The 27855-nt window shown below is 38.1% G+C and overlaps 2 protein-coding genes across 3 annotated transcripts; both read left to right on the forward strand.

The window, feature by feature from the left end:
• Positions 1-240: 240 nt before the first annotated feature.
• On the forward strand, positions 241-6052 carry armc6 (armadillo repeat containing 6). 2 transcript variants are annotated; one of them, XM_077559885.1, is made up of 7 exons: positions 241-624; positions 930-1015; positions 1090-1660; positions 2715-2860; positions 2942-3073; positions 3362-3499; positions 5119-6052. In XM_077559885.1, exons 1-7 carry the CDS (start codon positions 504-506, stop codon positions 5329-5331), a joined length of 1407 nt encoding a protein of 468 aa, XP_077416011.1. In that variant the 5' UTR covers positions 241-503; the 3' UTR covers positions 5332-6052. The 2 variants fall into 2 exon arrangements, with proteins under 2 accessions (XP_077416011.1, XP_077416012.1); XM_077559886.1 differs by having other exon boundaries at positions 242-624; positions 903-1015.
• A 1068-nt stretch (positions 6053-7120) lies between these two features.
• On the forward strand, positions 7121-26758 carry slc25a42 (solute carrier family 25 member 42). Its single transcript, XM_077558120.1, has 8 exons — positions 7121-7455; positions 11120-11281; positions 11934-12045; positions 12682-12707; positions 12811-12977; positions 13091-13207; positions 21391-21542; positions 21639-26758. The coding sequence occupies exons 2-8, from the start codon at positions 11201-11203 to the stop codon at positions 21962-21964; spliced, it is 981 nt and encodes a 326-aa protein (XP_077414246.1). The 5' UTR covers positions 7121-7455; positions 11120-11200; the 3' UTR covers positions 21965-26758.
• The last annotated feature ends 1097 nt before the right edge of the window (positions 26759-27855 follow it).

Genomic DNA, 27855 nt, shown 5'->3' on the forward strand with positions numbered 1-27855 from the left:
TGTCTTTAAATTGAATAGTAATAAAATGCACCTAACAAAGTGCCTGATGAATGTATATTTTCCACCAGTTCACGTAGAAAATTATGTTCTTCTTCTCTGACTTGAACCCATTCAGGTTGACAAAAATACTCACCGCATTCATTCAAAATCAAGTAATGGAACTTTGTGTAATTGTATGTTTCAGCCGAGCATATAAAGGAGTAAGACCGTTTTACGCAGGCGGCAATTCACTAACAGACCGGCAGAAATTACGCAACGTACAAGTTTACCATTAGCAGAGCCCGGGTACGTAAATTGCGCAAATCGACCGCGGTGTTTTCACTGATAACAGCGAGGGAAGACACAGGGCGTTAACTACAGTGTTGTTTTTGTGATAACAATTTACATGAAAGCAACGTCATTATGCGATAGATACATTGATTCCAATTAGAAAACGGACAAAGCGGACGTTCAGTGACACGTTTGAATACATAGCGGGTGATCAACTCTGGAATGATCTGAAAATGGCTCTACGGAGGATCACTCAGGAAACATTTGATGCTGCAGTAAGGGAAAACGTCGACGAGTTTGAGATGGATCCCGACGAAGCTTTGAGGGAAGCTGTGGAGCAGTTTCAGTCTCAAGGTATTGTTGCCAGAATGGAGTAAACATCAATGTACTGATTTTGTTTGTTGGTAACTCGCATGCACAATTTGCTGAATCATGACAAGCCGGATTGGATAAACAATGCATATAGTTAATTTATAAGAATTAAGTAGTTGACGTGATTATTAAATTGAAGAATCTCTTAGCTGAACTGTCCAGCCTCAACATGATCAATCTAATAAAGGCTACATTTATTTCGCTAAATCTTTCCTGTTGTGTATATGATCTCTTGTTACTGACAGTGTAATCCGTCCCAGATAACTGATGTATACCGGTACATGCAGGTGTGGACCTCAGTTGTATTGTAAAAGCTGTACCTGCCGTGCCTTCTGATGGCAAACACCAGGAGCAAACGCATGAGATCTTACAGGTATATCTTCCACTTACTAGTAATAGACTATGTAGTATCCACCCCTTCTTATATCATGTTTCTTTCACCTGCAGGCCCTGGAGTCCCTCAGCATTGCGCAAGACTCTCCTGACAGTACAAACGTGGCGGCAGATATGAAGTGTTTTACCGAGCAATGTTTACTTGGATTCGCTCAAAGGTACCTGGCGGCCCAGAAAGGCGCGTATCCCATCATCCTCTCTTACTGTCAAAAGAGCATGGGAGAACAGGAAGCCATGTTTGCCACTCTGTCCGCCTTGTCTGCGCTAACTGACGGACAGCCAGACTTGTTGGATGCAGACGGCAAGCACTTCCTTTTGGATGTTCTCAAGCAGTACCAGGCTGATTCCTCAGTGACACGAGCTGCCATCGCCGCCGTGCGTCATTCTTGTTTGAAACATGAGCAGAACAGGCAGGATTTGGTCAAAGCGGGCATGTTGCCTTTACTGACTAACGCTGTTAAACAGCACAGTGGATGTGCGGAAGTAGTCAAGGAAGCTTCTGCAGCTCTCAGGATCATGACTTTTGACGATGATATCCGGGTTACGTTTGGGCACGCTCATGAGCATGCCAAAATGATCGTTCTTCAGCACAATGGCCTGAAGGTCTTAATTGACTCTGCAAAAGGTGAGAATCTACACTATAGAAACAATGGCTATGAACGTGTAAGTGCTTTTAAAAGGCAGGCCTGGCCTGTTGAGTAACGTGGAAGTGAGCGTATGAGTACGTACAATTGGCCAGCAATTTACTGGATATAGACAAAGTCATTCTGGTGTCTATGAGTTGAGGCTACCTGCAAGTTTTTGTTTCCTTTATTTTGTTACTGTTAGTTCAATAAAGCGATTGAAAGAGGTTTCAATCGGTTGTTTCCATCGTACCTCAATGGATTACAATTCATTCTAATGAGCGGTGATAGGCTATGTTCAATTAGATATGATGTTTACTTTCCTTGGGACATGCAGTTGAGTAACTGTACTGTACTCTGCAATAGGCACGTTGCACTTAAAGGCACATTTTTGAGGAAAATACATCAGTGATGTTTGAAAAAAAATGTAGGTGAAAAAAATAAATACTGGTACTGTATTATTCGCTTGCCTGGTGCAAATCCCCCACAAATAGCGAGGGGTCCACTGCCATCGCCCCCCAAAAAAAAAAAGTTGGTGATGGCCTGTACATTGCTTGTACTGTATGGGCTAAAGCCAGAAGGATTAATTGAGTTACAAAAAAGTCGAAGCAAAATCTCTGCCTCCAAGTTTAGCAGGGATCACCGCTATTTAGAACGTATTGTAATGCCCCTACAAGTTTTCAAGGTTAGACCCAGCTGCCGGTGCACTTTCAATTGGATTATTGAACAAAGGTAACAAAGTAAATGGAACGGAACACTCGTCCATAGTGGTGTAAAGGCAGGTTAGCGCCCCCAAGTGGACAGCAATAGTACAAACACCTCACATGCACATTTTGTTGTTTAATAATGCGAAATCAAGTTTTATTACATTACATATTAATGAGTCTATCTATTCTAGAAAAAAGAAAAAGATAATTGTAGCTCTAATTATGATGGTTTGATTTTTCATCTTTGCATGATGGCTATGGAAAATAATATAACAAAATTCCACGTTCCTCCTCTATGTCAAGTTGTGGACTTTCCTAATGTAATTTCTGCATGTCTTTCTACCTTCAGCTCACAATGACAATATCACTGTTTTGAGTGAGCTGTGCGCCACCTTGTCCCGTTTGGCCGTCAGGAACGAGTTCTGCCAAGACATTTGTGACCTGGGTGGATTGAAGCTCATAATGACATTGCTTGCAGACAGCTATGAGTCAGCGGTACGGGCATACAGGTCTTAAAGGTTTTATAAGGTCTGTAATCCATGCAATTTGTCACCCATCTTGTATTTGCTCTTACAGGAATTGGTGCGGCAGGTCCTGAGTGCAATACGAGCCGTCGCGGGAAATGATGACGTGAAAGACGCCGTCGTTAAAGCGGGTGGAGTCCAGCTCATTGTCATCGCCATGAACAGACACATGACAATCTCTGCTGTAAGACATCGCTTTGAATATTGTGTGTTAGGGCCTGACCGATGGGGATTTTTTTTAGGCCGATGCCAATTCCAATATTTGGCAGCATGAAGTCCTAATAAGCGATTAATCGGCTGATTAATAAAAACAACAAAAAAATGAATAGAATAACTCTGAATGTCATTATCTTGAGTGAACACTCATTTTAAAATAGCTAATATTGGTCGATTTCAATTTTTAAGTGTCACTTAGGAATATGCAGTAGAAAGTAATTGTGTTAACATAGTCCACACGTTTTATATCCTTCAGGTGTGTGAGCAGGGCTGTGCATGCCTTTCCGTCCTGGCTTTACGCAAACCCATCAACTGCAAAGTCATCATGGAGGAAGGAGGAGCCTTAGCTGCTGTGCAGGCTATGAAGTCTCATCCTAGTGTTATTAATGTGCAGGTAAGCATAATCAGTTTCCATTTTCCACCCTGGACCGATCACCAAGTCGATCACAGGTTATGTGTATGCTACACAACCTTTCACACTTCATTTAGCTTCAAATGTAACACATACAATGTCATTCAGTCATTCATACAGGGATGTGATTTTTCCGCTAATTCGCGGAATTACGCTTTTTTTTTAATCTCCCCCCCCCCCCGAAAAAAAAAAATTCCGATTTTTTATTTATTATTATTTTTTTTTTAGTAGTTCATTGTGTATGCACATGACTCCGACAGATAACATCTTCTGCTATAACAAAGACATTTGTGGTATGCTCTAATATGAGTTACTTTTCATTTGGTCATGATATAATTATTTGTTCATGCTCCCCCCCCCCCACTGGGCACTGCCCTGGACCTAGCTGGGTGCCAGCGGCCCCCAGACCCCCGGCTAAATTTTCAGATAATTTCACTTTGGTCAAATCACATCCCTGTTCATAACTTCATTTAACTTCAAAATGTAACTCAAAGCACTGTTGTCTCAAATCATTTTTCATCATGTAAACATAACATGTAATTGTAACTCACAAATGTATTTCATTCATTCATTCATAACTTCATTTCATGATCATGATTCATAACTTCATTTCATGATCACCATGGAATCACGTAAATATAACTCATAAATGTAATTAATTCATTCATAACTTCATATTCATGATCATCATGTAAATTTAACTTATAAATGTAACTTAACTTAAAATGTAACTAACAGACTAGCCATTAACTAACTAATCCTTCTCCGTCTGCGTTCCCTGCATTGTGTAGAGACTTTTAAAAACATTTAAAAACGTTCTTTTTTTAATCCGGCTTTCTAGAACTAATAGATTTTTATTGCATTTTACAAATTTTTTATTGTATTTTATTCTGTTGGTGGGGGGTTCTCACTGGTCTTATATTTACGCTGTGTATATACATATATTTTACACGCTTGCCTACGTATACAGTATGTTTTTGTTTTATGGCATTGCATTTTATAGTGCTCTGTACAAGGCTGTCTTCTTTTTGTGAAGCACTTTGCGACTTCTGTCTGTGAAAAGCGCTGTAGAAATAAAGCTTGCTTACTTACTTAATCGTCAACATCATGTAATCAAATAAATGTAATTAATTCATTTATTCATTCATGATGATTCATGAATGATGATGATTATTCATTCATGATTGATTCAATCATTTAACTTCAAATTTAATTTCATTCAATATTCAACTTCGTTCATTCATTCATATACTCATTTAACTTCAAATACAACTCAAAGCATTCTTGTCTCAAATCATTTTCCCCCCATTCAAATGGCTGGAAATGCCATAAATCTTTTCCAGAGCTGTAAAAGAAACACCAATAAATGTTTTGGAACCTTTTTTTTTTTTACGAGAAAAATAGCACTCTATTGTATTGTACTTTATAAGAAAAATCAATGATAAAAATGAAATAGAACGCATCATGATTTCATGCCTTCAATGGCCATTGTGTGTGTCTGGTGTGCAGTAGCCGGCTTTACAGTTTTGATTTTGTGAGTTCTGTGTAAAATACACATTCATGTTTTTTTTTTAAATATATTTTTTAACCTTTTAAACCAGAAACAGGCATGCATGCTGCTGAGAAACATGGTGTCACATCAACCCAGCTACAGCCAACCAATTCTGGAGATGGGCGTGGAGGCCCTCATATTGCAAGCGCTGCGGACCCATCGCGACTGCGGCGACGCTGCCAAGGCCGCCCTCCGGGATCTGGGCTGCCAGGTGGAGCTGCGGGAACTGTGGACCGGCAAACGTGGCGGCATCACTAACTGATGGGGGAGGGGCGGCGGCGGCAACGGAAACTCATATTATAGCAAATTGAAATGCAAATGAGATGCAGTTAGCATTTTTGGGGAAAAGACCTTTGAACAGATCTACAACTAGGGATGTTCTTTTTCAGTTTTCTTTCTTGAAATAGTTTAAAAGGTGGATAACGTGAAGTTCCAAGTTGCCAAAGGTACACATCATGCCGACTTGGAATATGGTCGATAGTTTCATTTGACCGTTTTGTAATCATAGTGAAGCCTTTGTCTACAAAGGCCATGATAGTTTTTTCATGTACATTGTTTTATTCCCGTTTGATATATTGTTTACACACATGAATCTGTAAAACACCCGATGCAACATGTGAATTTTCACATGTTGCATACTTTTATAACACTCAAGGCCAGTGTTTCCCAATCTTATTAAAAATCTCACAGCATACCACTAGAATAAAATGTCACAAAAAGTATATACAGTAGATGGAAATTATGTAAACAGATTTATACACAGGTTAAGGTTAGTTGTACCTTCTGCCAACTGCTGAACGAGCATTTCATTGTTCAGCCTGTCACTATACCTCACTGGCATAGATGAACAAAGATACATCCATTTAAGGAAATCATTTTTATGACCAATTAAGTGACATGGTATCTTTTTGCCCCAGCAAACATTGCGTGATGCCTTAGAAATGTGATGTGACAGAAGTTTAATAAACTCAACCTATAAAGCTTTTGCGTGTTTGCGGAAATATTAGACCAAAATATAATGTGCTTTAAGTCCGTATTGTACTGATTTGTTACTAAAACTTTTATGCTCATTTGAAGCAGAGAAAACAAAAGTATCTTAAAAAGCACACATATTGACAACGTTAAAGCACATTAGCAAAAAAAATTATGAAAACATTTAAGAGTAAGGAAATGAGTAGTTTTATAAAATGATTAAAAGTTTTATAAAATGATTTTTTTTTTGTGGGGGGGGGGGGGGGTCATAACCAAAAGTATAGGGGGAAAAAAGCAAAGTTTCGTTTTAAACCTGGATTTAAAAGCATTTATATTCTGGGTTTACTTCACTTATTTTGGCGTCCATTTGTGTGCAGCATAACAGCTAAATGCAGCATCGCCATGTTGACGTTGAACTCTGCTTTTCCACTAATTGACTCAATTCTGCAGATCTCAGAGCCTTATTGGATTTACATTCAATCAGTATTCAGGACCCAAACCATTCAGTGATTTTTATTTTTCTAATTTTGAAATCTATTCTACAGCTGATATGGGAGCCAGTGTAAAGCCTTTTGGCCTGGAGTGATATGGTCTGATCTCTTTTGTTTTGGTCAGCACCCAAGGTGCAACCGTCTGATGCTCTTTTCAGAGAGTCCAGTCAGAACCAGAGGTGGGAGGAAGTAATTGTTTTGCAAGTTACAAGTAAGTGTCAAGTCGAAACTCACAAGTCACATGTCAAGACTGACAAGTCTTTGCGAGTCATTTTAACATCGTAGATACACTATGTGTACTTGGTGATTTTATTTTTTGGCAGTGCTCTTAAAGATCTATGTGGTGTGTCAAATTTAGAAGACATATTTTTACTATAAAGGGTTAGGAAATATGTATTTACCTATTCTAACACTTGGGTGTGAGATTCAAGGTCAAACAAATCCGAAATTCTGCTCTGACCTCCTTCTCTTGACGCCCCTCAATCCGACCTATCCTGGCACGCCTCACCGCAGTTAGACTACATTTCCCATAATGCATATTCCCTCGTTCTCGTCAACCTCACGACGGCGGGGGGCAGGCTGAGCTGTTTGGGCTTGTGACAGGAGGAGCGACAACAGCAGCATGGACGGTGTCAGCCACTCAAAGTCACCAGTGTGCGGGTGAATGATAGAATTACTTACAAGTCAGAGTACATATTACGCTACAAAGTTCGCTTACGTCTACCGCGACGTATTTGCTCCACTCAAAAATGAACGTAAGCAGTTGTGTAGCAGCGAGCTAACGGCTAGCTAGCGTTATCTAACCCAATGTTTGGCTAACTTTCACACCGAAAGGTGACTTCGTGGAATACTATTTTCGTCTTGAAAATTACAACCGGGGGAAATTTTCCAAAGCATTGGAAATTGTGCCGGTGTCAAAACAGGTAAGCAACTGGTTGTGTATCATGTTATTATTGTGTTATTTTAAGGCAGGTGACGACACAAGGTGATGCTTTAACGTCCGAAAGCTTGGTGGGTTTCAAAATTGAGTAATGTCAATGTGCATAATCTGAAGAACATGATCAGTTAATAAGTTAACGAGCTTTTACAAGCTGATTAATGCAACACCCATTTAACTATTTCAAGGTTTGTTTCTCATTAATGTGTCAGAAAAGTTCGAGGACTGGTGTCAAAAAAGACATTTTTCAAATCCAAATGACAAGTTTCCTTCATCTAAGTCATCCACAGTAGTGTAAACACTTTGACAGTCTTTTCTCCCAAACTTTCATGCCCTTCTGGAAGGGTTCATTCTTCCGGGACCTTCTGCAGCCTTGAGTTCGGGAAGGATAAAAAAAATAATTACATAAAACCCTACACTCAGCCTTGCCAGGTTTTTTTCTGCCAGGAACTGTTAGATGCCCAGGGCCTTGTAAACTAGCACATTATCTTGCCCAAACTCTTGTATCTTATCAGTGCATTGTCTGGCCCACATTGAAGGAGAGAACTCGTAGTTTGTCATTTAGGTTTGAAATATATATTTTGCGACACCGCTCCTGGAACTTTTCTGACACACTCTTTAAATGCAAAGTTAACAAGCTACTTTGAGCAGCTGATGAACATAGCATCCCTTAAGTAGGTGAAGGTTATTTCTCGTTTTACAAGGTTCAAGAAGTCCCAAGTTTTTGTAGCAAAATCCAGCAATTAAAGTCAAGCCCCTGCTAGTACCAAAAAGTACCTCTCAATTTCAAAACAATTGGTGACGTCAGGGTTAATCAAATCATAAGCCAAGTCATACAATCTTGCTCCGTTACAAAATGTAGTCACTCAATTGCTATTTTGTCTGTATTTGCATTGTATTTTTTTTTCTCTGCATAGTAATCCCTTTAAAAAAAGGGGTGGGGGGGGGTGGTCAAGATGCTTTTGCCTTTTAATGATAGGAAATCTGAAGTTCAGATAGGATGTGAGAGTGACAGATAGGGGATGACCTGCAAGAATGAGCCGCTCGGTCCAGGAATCGAACCGGGGCTGCCCGCGTTGAGGACTAAACTCAGTTCATGGTGCAGTGTGCTCCATCGCTGTGCTTAACACCACCCATTGTTATCGTATTTGAAGTATACTACTAGACAAGTGTGGAGGAAAAAAAATACAAGCACGCTTAAATATTATATACAATGATAATAGTTATAATATAGAGTAATACATCCCTAGTGACTCGAACAGTCATCACTGTCTTTCAAAAACATGCAATTTGTTGAACAGTGATATGAATTGCAAACAAAATGTGTGTGGGAAAGAGTTGAGGACAGTGAGTGAGGTGAAAATGGCACTTTGGGGCCATTTCAGGATCTGGCTTGAAGCTCTGTTGTAATGAGGGCAGTATTAGTGGCCCACTATTCCACAGGAGCCCCTTGTTGGCTCTCCTCTTGGCTACCTATTATCTTCTTCTGTTGATTCAACATGACGTGGTGGCTTTGATGCGTTTTCAACCAAATCAAACATTGTACTGTATTATAATAGAGTGGGGTTCGTGCATGAATTGTTTTCAATGCAATACGGTGAACTCTCCAAGTTCAGTGGAAGTTTTTTTTGCATTCTAGGGTTTTGGTTGATCTCCAATTTGTTCAGATAAAGTTGTGTAATATTTCATCACTTTTTGTATATTAATTGAAGAACTGATACAAACACTGAACTGGTTTTGTGTAAGAATGTACCTGACAACTTATTACACGTACGGCTGCCAATTAAAGAGCATTGCACGTCCACCGCCATTTTCTAGTTTGATAATTGGCTGTGAAACCCGTGTTAACTTGTCACGATGAAGTTGAGAGGCTAAATATTATATGAATAAGTGATCGCCTGCTAAAATGATTAGCTCGCTACAAACACAAATGCAGACATCTTTGCGCTTTGAGGGAATCCGGTTGCTACGGTCACCTCAGGTATGCTCATTACTGGTAAGCGTGACATACGTTTGTGTTTATAGGGTTATGTAATGTAATGCTATGCAAGCAAGGAAGCGACATGTTTGTTGTTCTCTTGGCAGCGGACACCTTTCACCTACAAGTCAACAGTGTTGCTCTTCTTGAGGAGATATTTTGAGATGTTAACTTTGCCCAGGCTCTTATTGCAAGGTGGCTAAATGTAACAAGGGTGCACAAGTGAAAGATTCCCCGCCATAATAGTTCGGCAGTATGTGCTGTCCAAAGTGGCAATTTTGCAAAATGAGGTCCAGTTAACAAGCTAACCCGATTCTGTAGAACCTAGGATTCAAAATGAAAGCGGTAAACAGTGATGTACAGTCCCTCCCACCCACTTTTTTTTTCCAGGCAGATCCTCGAAATGAAGGTCAAACTGTGCCGCCGTGCAAATTTTTCTGTCTAGGACAGCATTTCCCAATCTGTATTCACATATTTGATATCAGAAGAATGTCACTACTGCACACTATCAAACAAATATGTCACAAAAAGATATTGAAATAATCATCTTGTGTCAAGCAACTCTCAGATGGACGTGAGTGAAATGCAGGCTTGCTTAGATGAATTCAAAGCTGTTATTCTGTTGTATGAACGTTAATGTATCCTTCTGCCATCTAGTGAAAGAGCATTTAATTGTTCTGCCTGTCACTATGTTTCTGGCATAAACTACCAGATGCATGATTTGTAGAAGAAGGAAAAAAATGGCCCAATTAAGTGAAATTGGATCATTTCTCGTGGCATATGCTTCCGCAGAGGTCACCCAAGATGGCTGCTTGAAACAAAAATGGCAGACTCCTTGTTCAATTTCGACCTGAGACCTTTTGGGTGTCCTGTCATGATAGACATATCCACTCACTTTGTGTATTTTTTTCCCCTCGTGACTTTTGGGGCGTTGTGGTGAGGACCTGTAAACGAGTGATTCTCGATTCAAAAAATTTTTTTTTCCTGAACAGTACTGAGACATAACAAGTTCCCACATAGAACATACAATATTGGGTAAGCATCAATAAACTTTATTCACTAGCTCAGGGGTGTTCAAGTTTGGTCCTCGAGAGCCCCTATCCAGCCTGTTTTCCATGTTTCCCTCCTGCAGCACAGCTGAATCTAATAATCAGCTAATCAGCAAGCTGCACAATCATGATCATGAATCAGGTGTGTTAGTGAAGAGAAACATGGAAAACAGGCTGGAAAGGGGCTCGCAAGGACCGAACTTGTGCACCCCTGCACTAGCTGCTCTGTAAATACAGTGCAGCTCAGCCTTTGGCTAGCAGACATCATAGCTAGCTAGCTATGTGCTTTAATATGCTTTTGATATATTTATAAAGGATGTTTAAAAAACAAAAACAAAAAAAAAAACTTAGTTTGTCGTTCTTAACTTATATAAAGTGACAAATGAATTGTGACTCTTTAACAATTGGGGTCCCAGAGTAGCAACAGTTGAGAACCACTGCTCTAAGACACATACATTTTCACCAGGATGCAAGATGGTGAGTTTTTGGGCATGTTGATCCTCTACAAAAAGCATTTCTATCGTAGGAAGAATAATATAATAACATAGTGTATGTTGCTCGAACCTTATTTAATTGTTTTTCACTGGACTTAATCTGTGTTCCTTCTGACCCCTATTCTTCAGGTCCCAACGCTATTGCCCCCCCCAGTGGTGCGATTCATGACTGCGCTCCGAGGCAGTGGCGTCGAGTGACAGTCCTCGGGCATGGGGAGTGGAGTCCAGGATCAACATGCAGCGCTCACCCACGGAGAAGTGCTGCCGCGGGCCTCCTCCACTCAGTCAGAAGTGAGTGAATCAATGAGCACAATAATTACAGGCTAAGTTTGTCTTTGAGAGCTTCTTGATTGGCCGTGAACTTATGGAACCCGAGAATGCTCAAGAATTAATAAAAAAAAAAAGAAAAAAGTTTCAAGCCAAAGTCCCTACATAAATCTAATTGGAGGTCTGTGGGGTGGCCCGTAGAGCTCGGTCTGTGCTGTATTAGTCACGTTATGTTTGAAAAGAAATGATTGTGTTTGTCCTGTGAAAAATTTAAACCCTTTAATAGGCAAGAGACAGGACAAGCACTTTGAAAGAAATAAACACAATTTAATAACTTTTTATATCCACAACTTGTATTTAAGCAGTCTCTATCTTAGGAATAGTGAAATGATATAAACTGTTTGATGATCATAGTTTGTGGTATATTTATGGTTTACTATTAATAATAAAAATGTCCTAAATTCTAAACATTTTGGGCAACGTCAGTTGCATTTATTTGCTATTTGCGGTAGGGTATCGAAATGTTGTCTTTTCTTTGCCGCTGCTCATCCAAGGCCATCACATATTCTTAGGCAAACTCATATTTAATAATCTACAGCAATCCAAACCCAACATAGTTGACCTACACAGTAGGTACTTGATTGAACTGAAAAGTGACCCTTTCCTTGCCGCACAGGGCCTGAAGCAGACTCGCTCTGTCCTCAACTCGCTCTTCTCGGGGGCTTTAGCGGGAGCTGTGGCCAAAACAGCTGTCGCGCCTTTGGACAGGACTAAAATCATCTTTCAAGGCAAGTTGGACGCTGGGAAGGTCTAAATGTGGAAACTGTTTGTTATATTTAGACTATGGGGGATTGACTAGCCCACATAGTTGATAACACAGGTTTATAGCTACAGCAGATAGAAAAAGTCTACACACCTCTGTTCAAATGCCAGATTGTCGTGATATAAAAGAATGAGATTTGGTCCCCAATTAATGTGACTTTTATGACATTTTCCAATATTTTAGATAGGAGAGGTAAAAAAAAAAAAAAAAAAACTGCGGTAATTTGGTTCCAATCACATTCAAAACTATATTAAATGGGGGTTAGGACACTCATGCCGGCATTTGAAGTGCCTCTGATTTATCTCAAATAAATTTGAGCACAGGCACATCCTTATTAGAAGAGGGTGTGCACACATGTGCAACCACAAGATTTCAATTCTTAGTTTTTCCTCCGTTTCTTGAAAAAAAAAAAAATATATTTTTTTTAAATACAGGTTATACGTCACATTAATAGTGGAATAAGTTTATTATTTTTATTATTATTTATCTTGTACACACACGAAAAAAAAATTGGGGCTGGGGTGTGTAGACTTTTTATATCAACTGTTCGTCTCTCAATGAATTCACAAATAACTGAGTTTGAAATACGTTTTTTTTTCAGTGTCTTCAGCAAGATTCTCTGCAAAAGTAAGTTTGTGTTGATGAAATATTGACACTGTAGCGAAGTTTCAAGCTATTTATTCATAATTTGACATCAAGTCAAATAGTAAGATGCTGGTATGTATTTCAGGAGGCCTACAAGTTAATCTACCGCACATACCTTAAGGATGGCTTCTTCTCACTGTGGCGTGGAAACTCTGCCACGATGGTGCGAGTCATCCCATACGCCGCCATTCAGTTCTGTGCTCACGAGCAGTACAAAAGTCTGCTGGGAGACTACTACGGCTTTCAGGACAAGTGAGTGTGAGCCTCAGCATTGCAAACACACATTTGATTGTATTACAATGGGCTTAGAGTTAAGATGAAGGTTTTAAGAAGGCTGATATTTTCTTGTTTGGCATTTGATCCAGTGTCCTCCCGCCACTGCCGAGGTTATTGGCTGGATCCATGGCAGGCCTCACTGCAGCCATGTTGACGTATCCTCTGGACATGGTGCGAGCTCGGATGGCTGTTACGCCAAAAGAAATGTAAGGCCACTTTCAACTGTAACGACACAGTGACTGCATTTAGAAAAGTTTTTCGATGATCAGAAATGTCACCATGACAACAGTTATTTGTCAGGAATATTCAAAATGAAAAAAACGTAACAAAAACATCAGGGCAAAAAAGTATATTTGTATCTGTTTCCGTTTTGCAACAATTAGAATATAGCGAAGTTTCATCATTATTCACAAACCTGTTGAAAAACACTGTCAAAAAAAGCTGGTTGCAACATGGCCCTAGCTGATCTCTTATACTCTGCTGCCACTTGCTGGCCGTTTTTGTAATAACTACCATTGCTTTAAACGACCTCTTCAGAAGCTGCATCAAAGCCTTCTTTATGCTCTGGCATAAAAAAACCATAAACTTATAAATATGTTTTTGGGAGTGAAGGACAAATTATTAAAAAACATATTTATACGTTTTGGGGTTTGAATGAGTTATTGAGGTAAAAAAACAAACAAAAAAACAGTGCTTGTCTTTTGAAAAAATAAGGAATTTTTTATGTGATCCCGAATCTTTTGAAGTCTTTTACAACTTTTTTCTTGAGACAAAATTAACTAAACTTGAGTGGTACATTGGTATACTATTATGAATATGCTATCAGCATTTTGACTGTATTTCCTAAAATACTGGACATAGCTCCTCAATAGAAGATTGAGGTTAGAAAGAAAATACTCTTTGCTAAATATATGCCTCATTTTTTCCCCATTGGAAAATAGGAGGGGGGGGGGGGGATCACATTTGTGGGGAAATTTTAATATACATAAGATTTGCATAAAAATAGACACAGTTATTTTGTTTCTTCACAAATTAAGGCCTCCTGCTAAATGTCTTACTCTGTATACATGCAAAACCACAACATTCTTAACTTAAAAAAATAAATGCTTTTACACATACAGACGCTCCCCAACTTACGAACGAGTTACGTTCCGAGCGATCGTTCGTAAGGTGAATTTGTTCGTAAGTTGCTTCAGTGCTATATTTTGTATTATAATTTATGTTTAAAGAGAATACGTACAGTACTGTACTATACTACGTATGTTAGAGAGAGAGAGCGAGAGACACACACAGTATGTACATGTACGTAATAAGATAAATAAAATGAAGTTTAACTTACTTTTGGAAGATGTACTCGATGCTTAAGGATTTGATGGAGGAGGAGGAGGAGGAAGAGGAGGATTTTATATCATGAGAGGTTCTTCGTCGTCGCTGGAATGGGCTTCAAAAGTTACTTCCTCCTCCGTAACTTCAATGTAGGAAGAAGTTGAGGGTCGCGGAGAAGAAGATGAGGGTTGATGAGTATCTTCCTTGGAGGATTTACTAGAAACTGGCCGAAAGAAGCGATCTAACGACGATTGCACAGTTTTCTTCTTTTTTCATCATAAATGATGCGGGAGCGCACTGTATGGCATCATTCAATTGATTTGCAACCTTTGTGCAACGTTCAATATTTGGGTCTTGCTGCTCGAAGAGTGCGATGGCTTTATCTATGAGCGACAGGCGTTTCTTCTTCCTCCTCCTCGACACGTTGCTCAGCCTCCAATGCTGGGTGAGCTCTCACAGCGCCAAGCGTCGGTATTAGCGGCGGAAAGAAGCACTACAGTACTCAATAAAAAATCTAACTTACAGCATCTCTTTCCGAACATTTTTTGACATGCGCGCATGCGCCCAGACATGTTCGTATGTACCGTTGTTCGTAACTCGAATGTTCGTAAGTAGGGGAGCGTCTGTATGCCTATTAAACAGCTTTACAGTAGCAAGTAGCATGTCTTAGGAAGCTAAATGAATACTTTTAACAAATGAGGGTTAAATAAATTGTTCATCTTTCAATTATGTTTGTTTTCAGTTCAAAAACAGCATTTTAAACAGAAAGAATTTGTTAAAAGTAAAGGACGGGAGCTTAAAGGGACCTCATTTGGAATGAACGACCAATTCCCGAGAGAGATTAATGAGCGGCGAAAGGTACTGTTTCCTATAATGAAACAAAATAGGCAGGAGGGTAAACGGACTGCGATGGTCGTCGATAAACTATACATCGATGGCCAACTATTCCGGAACCCCAACTCCACTCCCTGCCTGTTCTAAATGGCATTGGTGGAACTAAACTTTGTTTGATCATTAGATGTATACATATACTGTATATGTGGTTATAAAACCTTAAATATGAATACTCATTATGTTTAGGCGATATTATAAATATATTATTAAATACATAACTATATCTAAAGTATATTTAAACAAAAATCTCGCTTAGGTTACCAGTTATTGGTGTATTTTTATGTTTAATCCCCCGTTAACTTCCTTTACTTTTACCTCCCTACCTGTTTTTTCACTGTTATATTTACTTACTCGTTACCTCATATTTTACACAAATTACATAAACCCCCTAACCACTTTGATTCTATCCTATAACATACTAATACTGACAAATGGCCTATGCAGATATATACACAGGACTGAGTCTATATTGTTTGTATGCATAAATTAGTTCTGGTTTCCTGGAATGTTTGTGGCGCTCGCTCAGAAGCAAAAAGAATAAAAACTTTAGACCATCTCTTAAAATTAAAAGCAGATATTTGCCTCCTACAAGAAACCCACCTACAAAAGTCTGAAGAAAAATTACTTATTGATAAGAATTTTAGCCAAGCGTACTCTGCCCCTTATAATAGTAGACAAAGAGAAGTCTGTATACTCATACATAAGAATTTACTCTTTACTTTAAATAATACAATAACAGACCCACAGGGCCGATACATTATTATTCAGGTGACTATATTTAATAAAATATATACACTTGGTAATTTATATGCCCCTAATAATGATGATCCGGCCTTTTTCCATGAATTTTTCTCTCAGCTGTTTGATTTAGCAGCGAACTCTACTATTATTATTGGAGGAGACTTTAACACAGTCTTAAATCCATTAATTGACCGTTCTAATAATACAACATGTAGACGATTACAATCTACTAAAGTAATAGGGGAATATATGGATGACTTTGGCCTCGTCGTCAGCTGGAGACTTAAAAACCCAAATAAGAAGGAATTTACCTTCTTTTCCGCTGTGCAACGGTCTTTTTCAAGAATTGATTATTTTCTTACAAATAACTCTATTGCTGATAAAACTGTTACAAAAAGACATCCTATTATTATTAGCGACCATGCACCAGTCTCCCTTTCCCTACAAGTTGATTATACCTTTAAACCACCACCGACATGGCGGTTTAACATCTCACTGCTAAACGACGCAGAGTTTGACAAAATTATAAAAAAAGAATGGGCAGACTTTTTGGAAATAAATGACTCTCCAGACCTATCGCCATCTCTTCTCTGGGAAACTGGGAAAGCAGTAATTTGAGGTAAAATTATATCATATTCATCTTATAAAAAGAAACAGGATCAAAAATCAGAAAAAGACTTGGAAGATAAAATTAAACAACTGACGGATGAGTACGCAATAAACCCAAATAACCAAATATGGACTGACTTACAAAATACAAAAATACAGTTAGACGATATGCTAACTAAAAAGACAGAATTTATAATACAACAATTGAGATATAACAACTTTGAATATAATAACAAATCAGGTAAATTTCTTGCAAACCAACTTCAACGCAATCGGGAAAAGTCTCTTATAACGGCGATTAAAGGGACAACTGGTGAATGCACACAATCACCAGAAGAAATTAATCACATTTTTTATAACTATTATCGTAACCTATACTTAGAAACTAACAAGCCTAACCCTGAGCATATTGAGGCATTCCTCAGTAGCTTAAATATACCTCAGTTAACTACTGAATATAAAGACATGTTAGATGCGCCACTTACTATAAACGAGTTGTACAGTGCTCTAGATAGTATGCCTAATGGCAAAGCACCTGGCCCGGATGGTTATCCGGCTATATTTTTTAAGCACTTCTGGTTAATGCTTGCTCCACTATTCTTAAGAGTAGTAACAGAAATTAAAACTAAGGGTTACATACGCCCACACATGAATACAGCAGCAATTAAACTTTTATTAAAGCCAGAAAAAGACCCCACCCTTCCATCAAGTTACCGTCCGATTTCACTAATTAATACTGATATTAAAATTATCACTAAGGCTTTCACATCTAGACTAGAAACAGTAATCTCGACAATTATTCATAGCGACCAAACAGGCTTTATTAAAGATCGGCACTCTACTAATAATATTAGGAGACTCTTTAACCTTATTAGCATGTCACAGCGGCATGATAAAAAGGCAGTTATTATATCATTGGATGCAGAAAAAGCTTTCGACAAAGTTAACTGGTCCTTCCTCTTTGCTGTTTTAAATAAATTTGGCTTTGGGAAATCATTTATCCACTGGGTATCAGTATTATATGATTCTCCAAAAGCTACAGCTACTACTAATGGGATTATATCTCAGAGCTTTACTTTACAGAGAGGCACAAGACAGGGATGCCCACTATCCCCTTTATTATTTGCAATATTTATTGAGCCACTTGCATTAGCCATACGCCAGGAAAGAAGGATTCAAGGAATTCACTCTGGGGTAACAGAACATAAAATTAATCTATATGCCGATGACATCTTACTTTATTTAGAAAAGCCGGCTACTTCGCTAGGGGAAGTATTTAATTTAATAACTAAATTCTCACAGTTATCAGATTATTCTATTAACTGGACAAAATCAACACTTCTACCTATTACAGAAAATTCATGGAACCCTGCAAGCCAGGACCCACACTACTCATTTCCTATAGGTAATTTAAAATACTTAGGCATAAAAATCTCACCTAAATTAACTGATTTAATTCATTTAAACTTTTCTCCACTTCTGGATAAAATTTATAGTGACTTGGAGCGCTGGAATAATCTTCCTATTTCTCTAATAGGACGAATAGCCACCATTAAAATGAAAGTTTTACCTAAAATAAACTATTTTTTCTCAATGATTCCATTTAAACCTACGGCTAAATGGTTCCAGTTGTTGGACTCAGCCGTAACAAAATTTTACTGGAATAAAAAAAAAGCAAAGTTTAGTCTATTCAGAAAAGCAAATCCAAAGGTGGTCTAGAGGCACCAAATTTTATGTACTACTATATAGCTAACCAGCTACAATATATCGTTCTATGGGCACAACCCAACAGAGACACTAACTGTTGGTTGGAACTAGAACAGAAGGATTGTAATAACCTCAGACTTCGAGATTTACTCTTTATTACAACATCGATTAAGCGTCATAATTGTTTTAAAAACCCAATGATTTCCGCCACCGTGACTGCCTGGTGGAAGGCACTAGAATTGACAAAAGCCCAAGTGGAGCCCTGTGGACTTTCTCCCCTATGGCATAACCCCGACTTTCAACTTAACAACCAACCGTTTCATTTAGCTGTGTGGGAGCAGAAAGGAATTACACATCTCCACCATCTCTTCTCAGATAATATGTTTATATCATATACATCCTTGCTCCAAAAATACAATATAAAAAACGGAAATTTTTTACATTATCTACAAGTTAAAAATATGATAAAGAAAAAAATTCGGGGTACGCTCCAACCGCCTGTTTTAGCTAAAGATATTAACAAGCTTTCTCCGACAACAACAAAAAAACTTTCAAAAATATATAAGTTACTTTCATATACTGATAAAATGTCTTTACCCATCTCGAAATGGGAGACAGACTTGTCTATAGCACCGGAACCTGACTTTTGGATTCAAGTTTGTGAAAACGCATTTAAAATGACAAAACACACAAATTTACAACTTATCCACGATAAAATTATTCACAGAACATACATTACTCAATATATGATGAAGAAAATGGGACTCTCAGATTCCGACATTTGTCTCCAATGCTTACAAAACACTACAGACACTTATGTTCATGCTTTATGGTTATGTACTCCGGTTATGTATTTCTGGACTAAAGTCTTAGAAAAACTTTCCGCTATTTTGGACTGTAGGATACCTTTATCTCCAAACTTGTGTTTGCTAGGTGACCTAACAACAACTGACTTACCACATAAACAATTTCAATCTACACTTGTAGCCCTTACTATCGCTAAAAAAACAATTCTTGTTAACTGGAAAAATAAACAAACTCTGAATATCGACCAATGGTCTAACCTCCTTATAAATCACATTTTAATGGAAAAAATATCTGCCTCAAATAAAAACCAAATATCAAAATTTATAGAAACATGGTCTACGTATATAGAATTTTTTAACCTAATTCCGGTTACTTAATTCTGTCTGTTAGCGAGAGCCACTACATCGTGATAACTTACATTGATGTTTCTGCATCTGGCAATTTATTATTATATTATATTATTAGTATGGGATTTTTTTTTTTAATGGGCTTTAGGTGAACTGATGAATACACACACGCTCGCACGAACGCACACACACACACACACGCACATACACATACTCACCCACATACCAAAAAATAAATAAATATATATATATGTGTGTGTATATGTATATATAAATGTATATATATTTAAAAAAAAACATTTATTAAAATGTTTTTAATTGATTTGTTTGTTTGTTTTTTAAAAAAAGGAGAGCAATGATGATGTCAAATCGAATGAACAATACTGAGCTCTCCTGAGAAAAAAAAAAGAAAGAAAAAAAAAAAGTTCAAAAACAACAAAGAGTGCAGGAAGTTCCAAACATGACTCGCCATGACTCGCCAAAACAACCCAATTTTAAATTGATCTCTTATCCGCCGATGACAGTATTGATTGATTGGTTTTATTAAACATATAAACATACATTTGTTTAAGTCAAAGTCGTTTTTTAATATGTTCAATTCATTCTCCACAGTAGCCAGAATGTTATGTACAATATAAATAGTTTTGGGCCTTGCACAGACCCTTGGGGAACTCCCTGAGTGATCTTCAAATGTTTTGATAGTATATTGTTTAACTACAAGTACTGATATCTATTGTCCAAATAACTTTTCATCCATTTATATGCTAAACCTCTTATGCCATATCTCTCTAATGTATTCATTAATATAGAATGATGATATCAAATGCTTTTTTTTTTTTTTTTTTAGATCTATAAAAATTCCAACAGTATTTATTTTTTTTATTATCTATGTTTGTAGATATTGCTTCTACGAGTTCTATGACTGCCATTGAGGTAGTCCGTATGGAATTTCACTTAAAAGCTAATGTTTCTCAATAAAATTCGATATGAAAATCATTTTTTCTAGAATTTTTGAGAACCGTGGCAGCAGTGATATTGGTCTATAATTAGTGAATATGTGTCTTTTTCAATTTTTATGAATAGGAATAACGTTTGCTATTTTCATTTTTGATGGAAATATACCGGCTTTAAACAAAATATTACATATATGTGAAAGGTTGCACAACATATTCTATAATACTTTTTACTAATGTCATATCAATGTTGAAGCAGTCAGTGGATTTTTTATCTTTTAATGTTTTAACAACATTTAATATTTCTGTATCATTAACAGCATTAAACCACATATTGGATGAATTATTTTTAATGTGCTTATCTATTTCACGTTTGTTTCTTGGCTCAGGATTTTTTTTTGCCAAATTACTGTCGACATTAACAAAACAAAAATCATTAACTATGTTTGAAATGTTTTCATTAACAATATTTTTTATCTTTTATAAAATATTCTGAATATTCTATTTATTTTTAATTTTATTAATTTTATAGCTTTTTTTAATTACATGATTTAGTATATTCCATATTTCTTGGGTGTATTTTTTATTCTGCTCTAATAATAATCTTTCTTTCTTGTTAGGATAATATTCAATAGTTTATTTTTGTAGGTCTTGTACTTTATTTCAGTTTCTGTATGCTTAAAAATGACAAATATTGGCGTCTATCAGTCTCTCTCTATAGTTGACACTTAAGTGATGATAGAAGAGTCCATGTTGATAAATCAATGACCTCATTGATACATTTTTTTCAGTTGTCAGCTCACTGTGCACAAACACAATTCTGCTCACTCACTTTCACCTCCAGACACTCGCTCATCCTATCACAATCAGATAGCTTCATGGCCTCGCATAACATAATCCCGCAAATGGCCTAATTGCAACCATTGGGACTCTTTCACCGACAGTTTTTACTGTTTCTTGCGCAGCCACAGTTTCATATTTAATTCCAATGCCCTGTGTTGTTAGGTACAGTAACATTATGCATGTGTTTGTGCGGATCTCCCGGGAAGAGGGACTGAAGACCCTGTATCGAGGTTTTACACCCACCATGCTGGGCGTGGTCCCCTATGCGGGCCTCAGCTTCTTTACCTATGAGACGCTGAAAAAGCTTCATGCAGGTACAGTATAAGTACGACAAGAACGCCTTCGCACACTCGCCTCAGTCTTGGTGTTTTAGGCGTGAACATTGTTTTTACCCCATAACTGTGATGCAGAGAGAAGCGGGCGCCCACAGCCCTACTCGTATGAGCGGCTGGCCTTCGGGGCCTGCGCGGGCCTCATCGGTCAATCGGCGTCATACCCGTTGGACGTGGTACGGCGGCGCATGCAGACCGCAGGGGTCACGGGTCACACGTACGGCACCATCCTGGGCACCATGAGGGACATCGTGTCCGAGGAGGGGGTTGTCCGAGGACTCTATAAAGGCTTGAGTATGAACTGGGTGAAAGGGCCCATTGCGGTGGGGATCAGCTTCACAACCTTTGACCTCACTCAGATCCTCCTGAGGAAGTTACACGAGATGGGCTACACGTCCCGGTAATGGCTTGAAAACAACGAACTTCTGGACGTCGTGCTTCCACTGGGAAGTAGGACGAGTAAGTGAGAAACCAATTTTGTGCCACATAACACTCGCAGTAAATGGATAATGTGTCCTAACACGTGTGCTCCCTGAAGATGTGACTAAGCGTCTGATGGCACTCGTCATGTGCGTCAAAGTGCAAATATACTCTGTGCTTATTATCAGTACTTTCCAATGCGAGTTGCCATTTATTCACTGCCCACGTAGGTTCAATAATAAATGAGATTAGGCCTAAAATAGACTTTATGTGAAAGATGGGGCGGAATATTACTCTAATACTCATCCAAAGTTCCCTAAACATTTACAGAAGTTGAAATTGTCTGCTTCCTACATCATACAGGAGCATCTCAATAAATTAGAACGAGGGTTCTCAAACTTTTTACACCATATCTCCCCTCAAAAAATAGCGCCACCATAATCATTTCATTTATTTAATTCATTTATGAAAGAAAAAAAAAAGACAATATAATATAAAACAATATTCTACATTAGCAAAGCCGTAGCGTGAAAGCAACATTTCCTGATTGTAAACCGGTGAGGATAAGAACAGTACACAAAATGGATGGACAGATTTTGGGCTTAAATTTAAGAAACGGAAACACATTTCACTGTATATAGTTAGTTCAGTTAAAGTGTGTTGCACAAATGTATGCCTAAATAAAGGTTTCTATAAGATTAAATACAATTGTATCTGACATAAGTGAAATATAACTGAACTGTACTTAGGCATTCGTTGTCAAGTAGCCACCAGTTGTCTTCATCACACACCATGATTGTGAGAATCACTGAATTAAAATGAGATGTTAATTCAGTGTAATTTATTGTAGTCAAATAATTGAAGAAGTCAAAGTCATACAGGGCTAACTTTTCTTTCATCTTATTATTATTATTTTTATTTTTACTAGGAGCAAAGTGGCCCTAACCCTGAAATTTTAGCGTGTAAGTAGAAGATTTAGGAGCACACATTGTAAATTGACTTGCAAAATAAATATTCATTCTTGTGTTTCACTATACGACTGATAAATTGGTTGAAGTCTGGAACCGAAATTTGTCAGCAGCAAAAAAAAAAACTATTCAAGAATATTAAAGTCAGCAAGTTTACCGGTTGCACTTTTTTCAAATTATAGGGGCAAAATGCCACCATTTTGGGGGGCAGTCTGGAACCTTGTCATATATTGTATAGATTACCGCAGTATGAAATATTTTTATTTCTTTTACAAAATTGCCAACAACACATGTACATAAACAATCAACATGAATTTCCAATTGTACAATTTAGGTCAGAATTAGCCTACTAAAAAGTATCTTCCAAAATAGTCTAATAAATCTATATGCTATAATGTGTTTCACTTTTAAATTGAACGACTGCAATAAAGTTTTACAATATGCTAATTTATTGAGATGCATCTGCATATTAGGCTTAGTGGTACGCATTAGCGCAATAGCAAATACTTATTTTTGTTTCAAGTGTGATTCATTTGACTTTTCCACTAATGATACCAAAGTTTTGTGCTACAGGTTAGCTGTGGATGATATGGTGGGTTAGTGTTGCGAAGCACAAGGATCTTTATTAATCCTGTAAGGGAATCGGAAGGCTCTCGGCTCTCGGCTCTCGGCTCTCGGCTCTCGGCTCTCGGCTCTCGGCTCTCGGCTCTCGGCTCTCGGCTCTCGGCTCTCGGCTCTCGGCTCTCGGCTCTCGGCTCAGGCCTTCCTGTGTGCAGTTTGCTCCTTCTCGCCGTGCTTCTGGGAGTTTTCTCCAGCACTGTCGCTTAAGTTAATTGAACACTTAAAATGTTCGATAGATGTGAAAGGTTATTTGTATGTACGGTACTCTGCCATTGGCTGGCAACCAAGCCAGGGTGTACACCGCCTCTCACCCAAAGTCAACAGGGATAATGGTAGAAAATGTGTGGATGGAAATTAAGTACAGTTTTGTAGCAATGACCCTGGCTAGTGCTGAGGATACTTTTTTTTTTTAAAAAAAGGTGCATTTTAAGTATGTGCCAACAAAATGAAATGATGCCAAGTATAAAAAGTGTCATCGAGATTGCCCTGTGTCGTATCGTGGATTTTCTGTTCTATAGTGGACATGTTACACTTCGCTGGAGGAGAAGGTGGTGATTTGCCCCCCCCCCCCCCCCCCTAACTGACACATTTCATGGACGTGAAACACAGAGGCATTAGATAATTAGTGTGAATATCGCTTTGGCACATGATCATATTTCTTTTTGTGTGTGCTATGTTTGTTGGCCAAGTTTCTTTTAAAGGCAAACTCAGGCCAGATATGCTGCTCCAGTGGGTGCCACTAACGGTGTGTGTTTGCTGTAATGGGTCAAATGCAGAGGTCAGATTTCGTCTATATGTGTACATAACAAAAAAAAAAAAAATGGGGATTTTGATTTTCTTCATGTTTGAGTAGCGTGAATAGGAGGGACAGTAAAGTGACTTTTAAACGCGAGACAATCTTAACATAGCAGCTAACACCACTTCAATATTTATTGTTTGACAAGAAATAGAGAAATGTTGTTATATCTGATTAATATATCAACTTGGAAGCAAAACTTGAATTTGTATGTTTTATCGGTAGTCTGTAGCAGGGCTTCTCAAACCTTTGGGGTTCAGGCATACTTGGCAGGGGGGAAGTGTTCTCCAAGGATTACCACGTGTACCCTTAAATCCAATACAAATTCAAAAGTTGCTGAATTTTTACAAGAAAGTTGCAAAGTTACAATAACACAATTGTTTGGGGGGGGGAAGAAACTAGTTGCAGTGCTGTGAGAATAAAGTTGTATTTTGTCAGGATGAAAATGAATAATTATTTGAAGCTAAAGCAGAATTTTTAAAGACTATATCGTATAATAATAATAAGTCAGATTTTAATGAGGGAAGAAAGTAATAAGGGAATTTAAAAACATACAAGTTAATTGCGCTTGTTCTTGAAAAGACACTATAATTCTCTAAGGAAAAAAGAGACAGAATTAATGTAAAATCTAAAAAAATATGCCATTCGTTTTGGTATAAAAAAAATCTGTAATTTGCATTTCTTTGTTCTGCAGTAAATAAGGAAAAAAAACACAGACTCTCATCATGCAGGGATGTCAGATTTAGCAGTATGTGATAATATGTTAAAATCGTTTTGCGTTGCCCCGTCTGTAGAGACGCACGTTTAAAAATGATACGATATAATTGATTTCAAATATTTTGTGTGCCCCTAAGCAAAGACTAGCAGACCCCTGGGGTCCGGGTTCCCCAGTTTGAGAACCCCTGCTCTTTAGAACAATGAGGATGACGCATGAAATGCCTTTCAGTCTCATCTCAGCAGCTGCAAGCTCACTGAACATCTTGAAGTGCCTGGCGAGGAATAGTAAACATTTTACTATGACCGAGCTACTTTAACAAACCTTTTTTTTTTTTTTTTTAAGGTCGAGTTTGTAGTTTTTGATGGTCTGCTGCTGGGGGTGGTTTGTAGTTTGAGGTTTGTAAGGACTCGTGAGTGAATGTAATTCTTTAGTCCAATTTTTCTACCTGGATTTTGTAAGCCTGATATAACCGCCTCCTGGTTGCGTGGGTCAAATGATTTCCCGCCAAACCATTTCGGGAGAGTTTTTGATGTACATGCATGATTTGAAGACCGACTACTTCAATGCTGCAGACTGAACATAGTATTTTCTATGGCCCTGTCGCTCATGGACCCTTAACATTGTCGCCACTTCCCTCCCTACTTCATCTACAGTACGTTTTCATTGTATTCGTAGCGGCCACGGCAGCCAAGTTTCCCCCTCCGTATTTCAAGTCTTGCTAATGGGGTCACTCACCTTTGCAATGTTCTGTCAAAGCTTTTAACGTGGATACCAGGCAGCTTTGGAGTACGTTGGTGGCCCTCTGGTCCCGCTCCAAAGGCGAAACATGCAAATTGCCGCTCAGTATATATTTGATCATATTATTTTTCTGTCAACAACTAATTCATTAATTTTTCTTGTATCTCCCAAGTGTTCTAAGCAGCTATGGCACGGCGGGGCCTTGTAGTGAATTAAACGCATGGCGTCACTTGAGAAGAGTTGCAGGCGAAAGGGTGAGATGCTGGAACTACAGTAAATGTTTCCCATCCCTTCATGGGGCCCTTTCAAGTTGTGGTACACCCTAATACGGTACTGTCGGGTATTGTTGCATTCACCAAATTAAGTCGCTCATGCGCATCTTGACTGCTGTTGCAAATATCTGACAACTAAAACATCTCGCCGGGCAATCCCGGCCTGTCACGTTTACGTAGCTCATCCACCCGCGTTGTTTTGCGACTATCCTGTTTTGCGACTATCCTGTTTTGCCCATGGTGGCCTGAAACCGGGCTGCCGTCGCCACTAAGAACATAGTGTAAGCGTAGCTTTATTTGTGGTATCATTTAAAAAAAAAATAAAAAATCTGTTTTAATGCTGACTTCATTTGAAATGACATTTTTGAATAGAATACTAAAACAAAATGAAAATCCTGACAATTTGTGTGATTAATTATTTTAGTGTTCACATATACTTGTAGATGTACTGTGATTCTTTTAACACAATTTGCATACCTCCACGGACACTGTGTTGCATGGTAAATAAATATTCTTACAAGTGCAGCAGTTGTTCAAAAAACGCTTTGTAATTTTCAGTGATTTGTGCTATCAGAGTGTGTGTATTCGAACCGGAACGCCACACTTCAGATCGATTCAACTACATGACTGTTTGTAAATGTCGAATAAAACTGGCTGCTTACCAAGTACTGTTGGAATGTTTCCTTTATCACTGTGGTGTCCCATATTATTGTTTGTTTGCAAATAGTTAAGTCCCTGGAGTGCCTACCAACCCATCAAGTGTGACTGACACCAATAATGGTGTAATTCGCCAGCACCATTGCTTTACAGTCGAGGCACAGAGGAGCAAAACGTTACACCAAAGTCTAAGGTAAGCAGAGCTGCAGGGGTATTTTGACAAAAGGGCTTATTTTCCCCTTGCATCTTTTGATTTTATGTAAGATTATAATGTTGTCCAAAATGAAAATTGTCACAGACATCTTAGTAAGACAGCAGGGAACTTTTAATTGTGTAAAACAAATCATTTTTAACAATACTTATCTTTTGTAATGTGTGTAAATATGCTTGTGCTCTGTATACGATACGATACGATACGATACGATACGATATACTTTTATTTTCCCCGTGGGGAACTTTTTCCTGGACTCTGTCCAGCTGCAGTTTACAGTAAGGAAAAAAAACAACAGAATAGAAAGAGATAATTAAAATAAATAATACACACACACTCCTATATATATATATATATATATATATATATATATATATATTGCACCACTTATTTAATGTCGGTTATTAAGTAATTTGATGGATGTCGGCAGGAATGAGTTCTTGTAGCGGTTCAGCCTGGTTCTGGGGGCCCTGAATCTCCTGCCGGAAGCCAGTAGCTGGGACTCATGATGCAGAATGTGAGTCGGGTCAGTAACAATTTTCTGTGCCAGTCTGGTGACGGACTGCTCATAAAGCATCTGTAGGGAAGGATGATTCCCGACCCCCATGATCTTCATGGCAGTCCGCACCAGACCGGCAATCTGTATCTGAGTGACCTGTGTGAGTAGTGGGTGTTAGATGAGGTCAGTTAAATCCTCTTCCACTAGGTAGGAAGTTACTATTAGCCTGTTTGCATTCACGCAACAGAATAGTTGTTTAGTGTTTAAACGGGACCAGATTTCACACAAAATCCATTTGATTGGTTTGAAGAGATCATCACTAGGTCAATATTATTATTTTTATTTATTTAATAATATAATAAAATTTATATATATTATTATTTTATTTTTTATTT

Source organism: Vanacampus margaritifer, chromosome 2 (assembly GCF_051991255.1).
Source record: "Vanacampus margaritifer isolate UIUO_Vmar chromosome 2, RoL_Vmar_1.0, whole genome shotgun sequence".
Lineage (NCBI taxonomy): Eukaryota > Metazoa > Chordata > Actinopteri > Syngnathiformes > Syngnathidae > Vanacampus > Vanacampus margaritifer.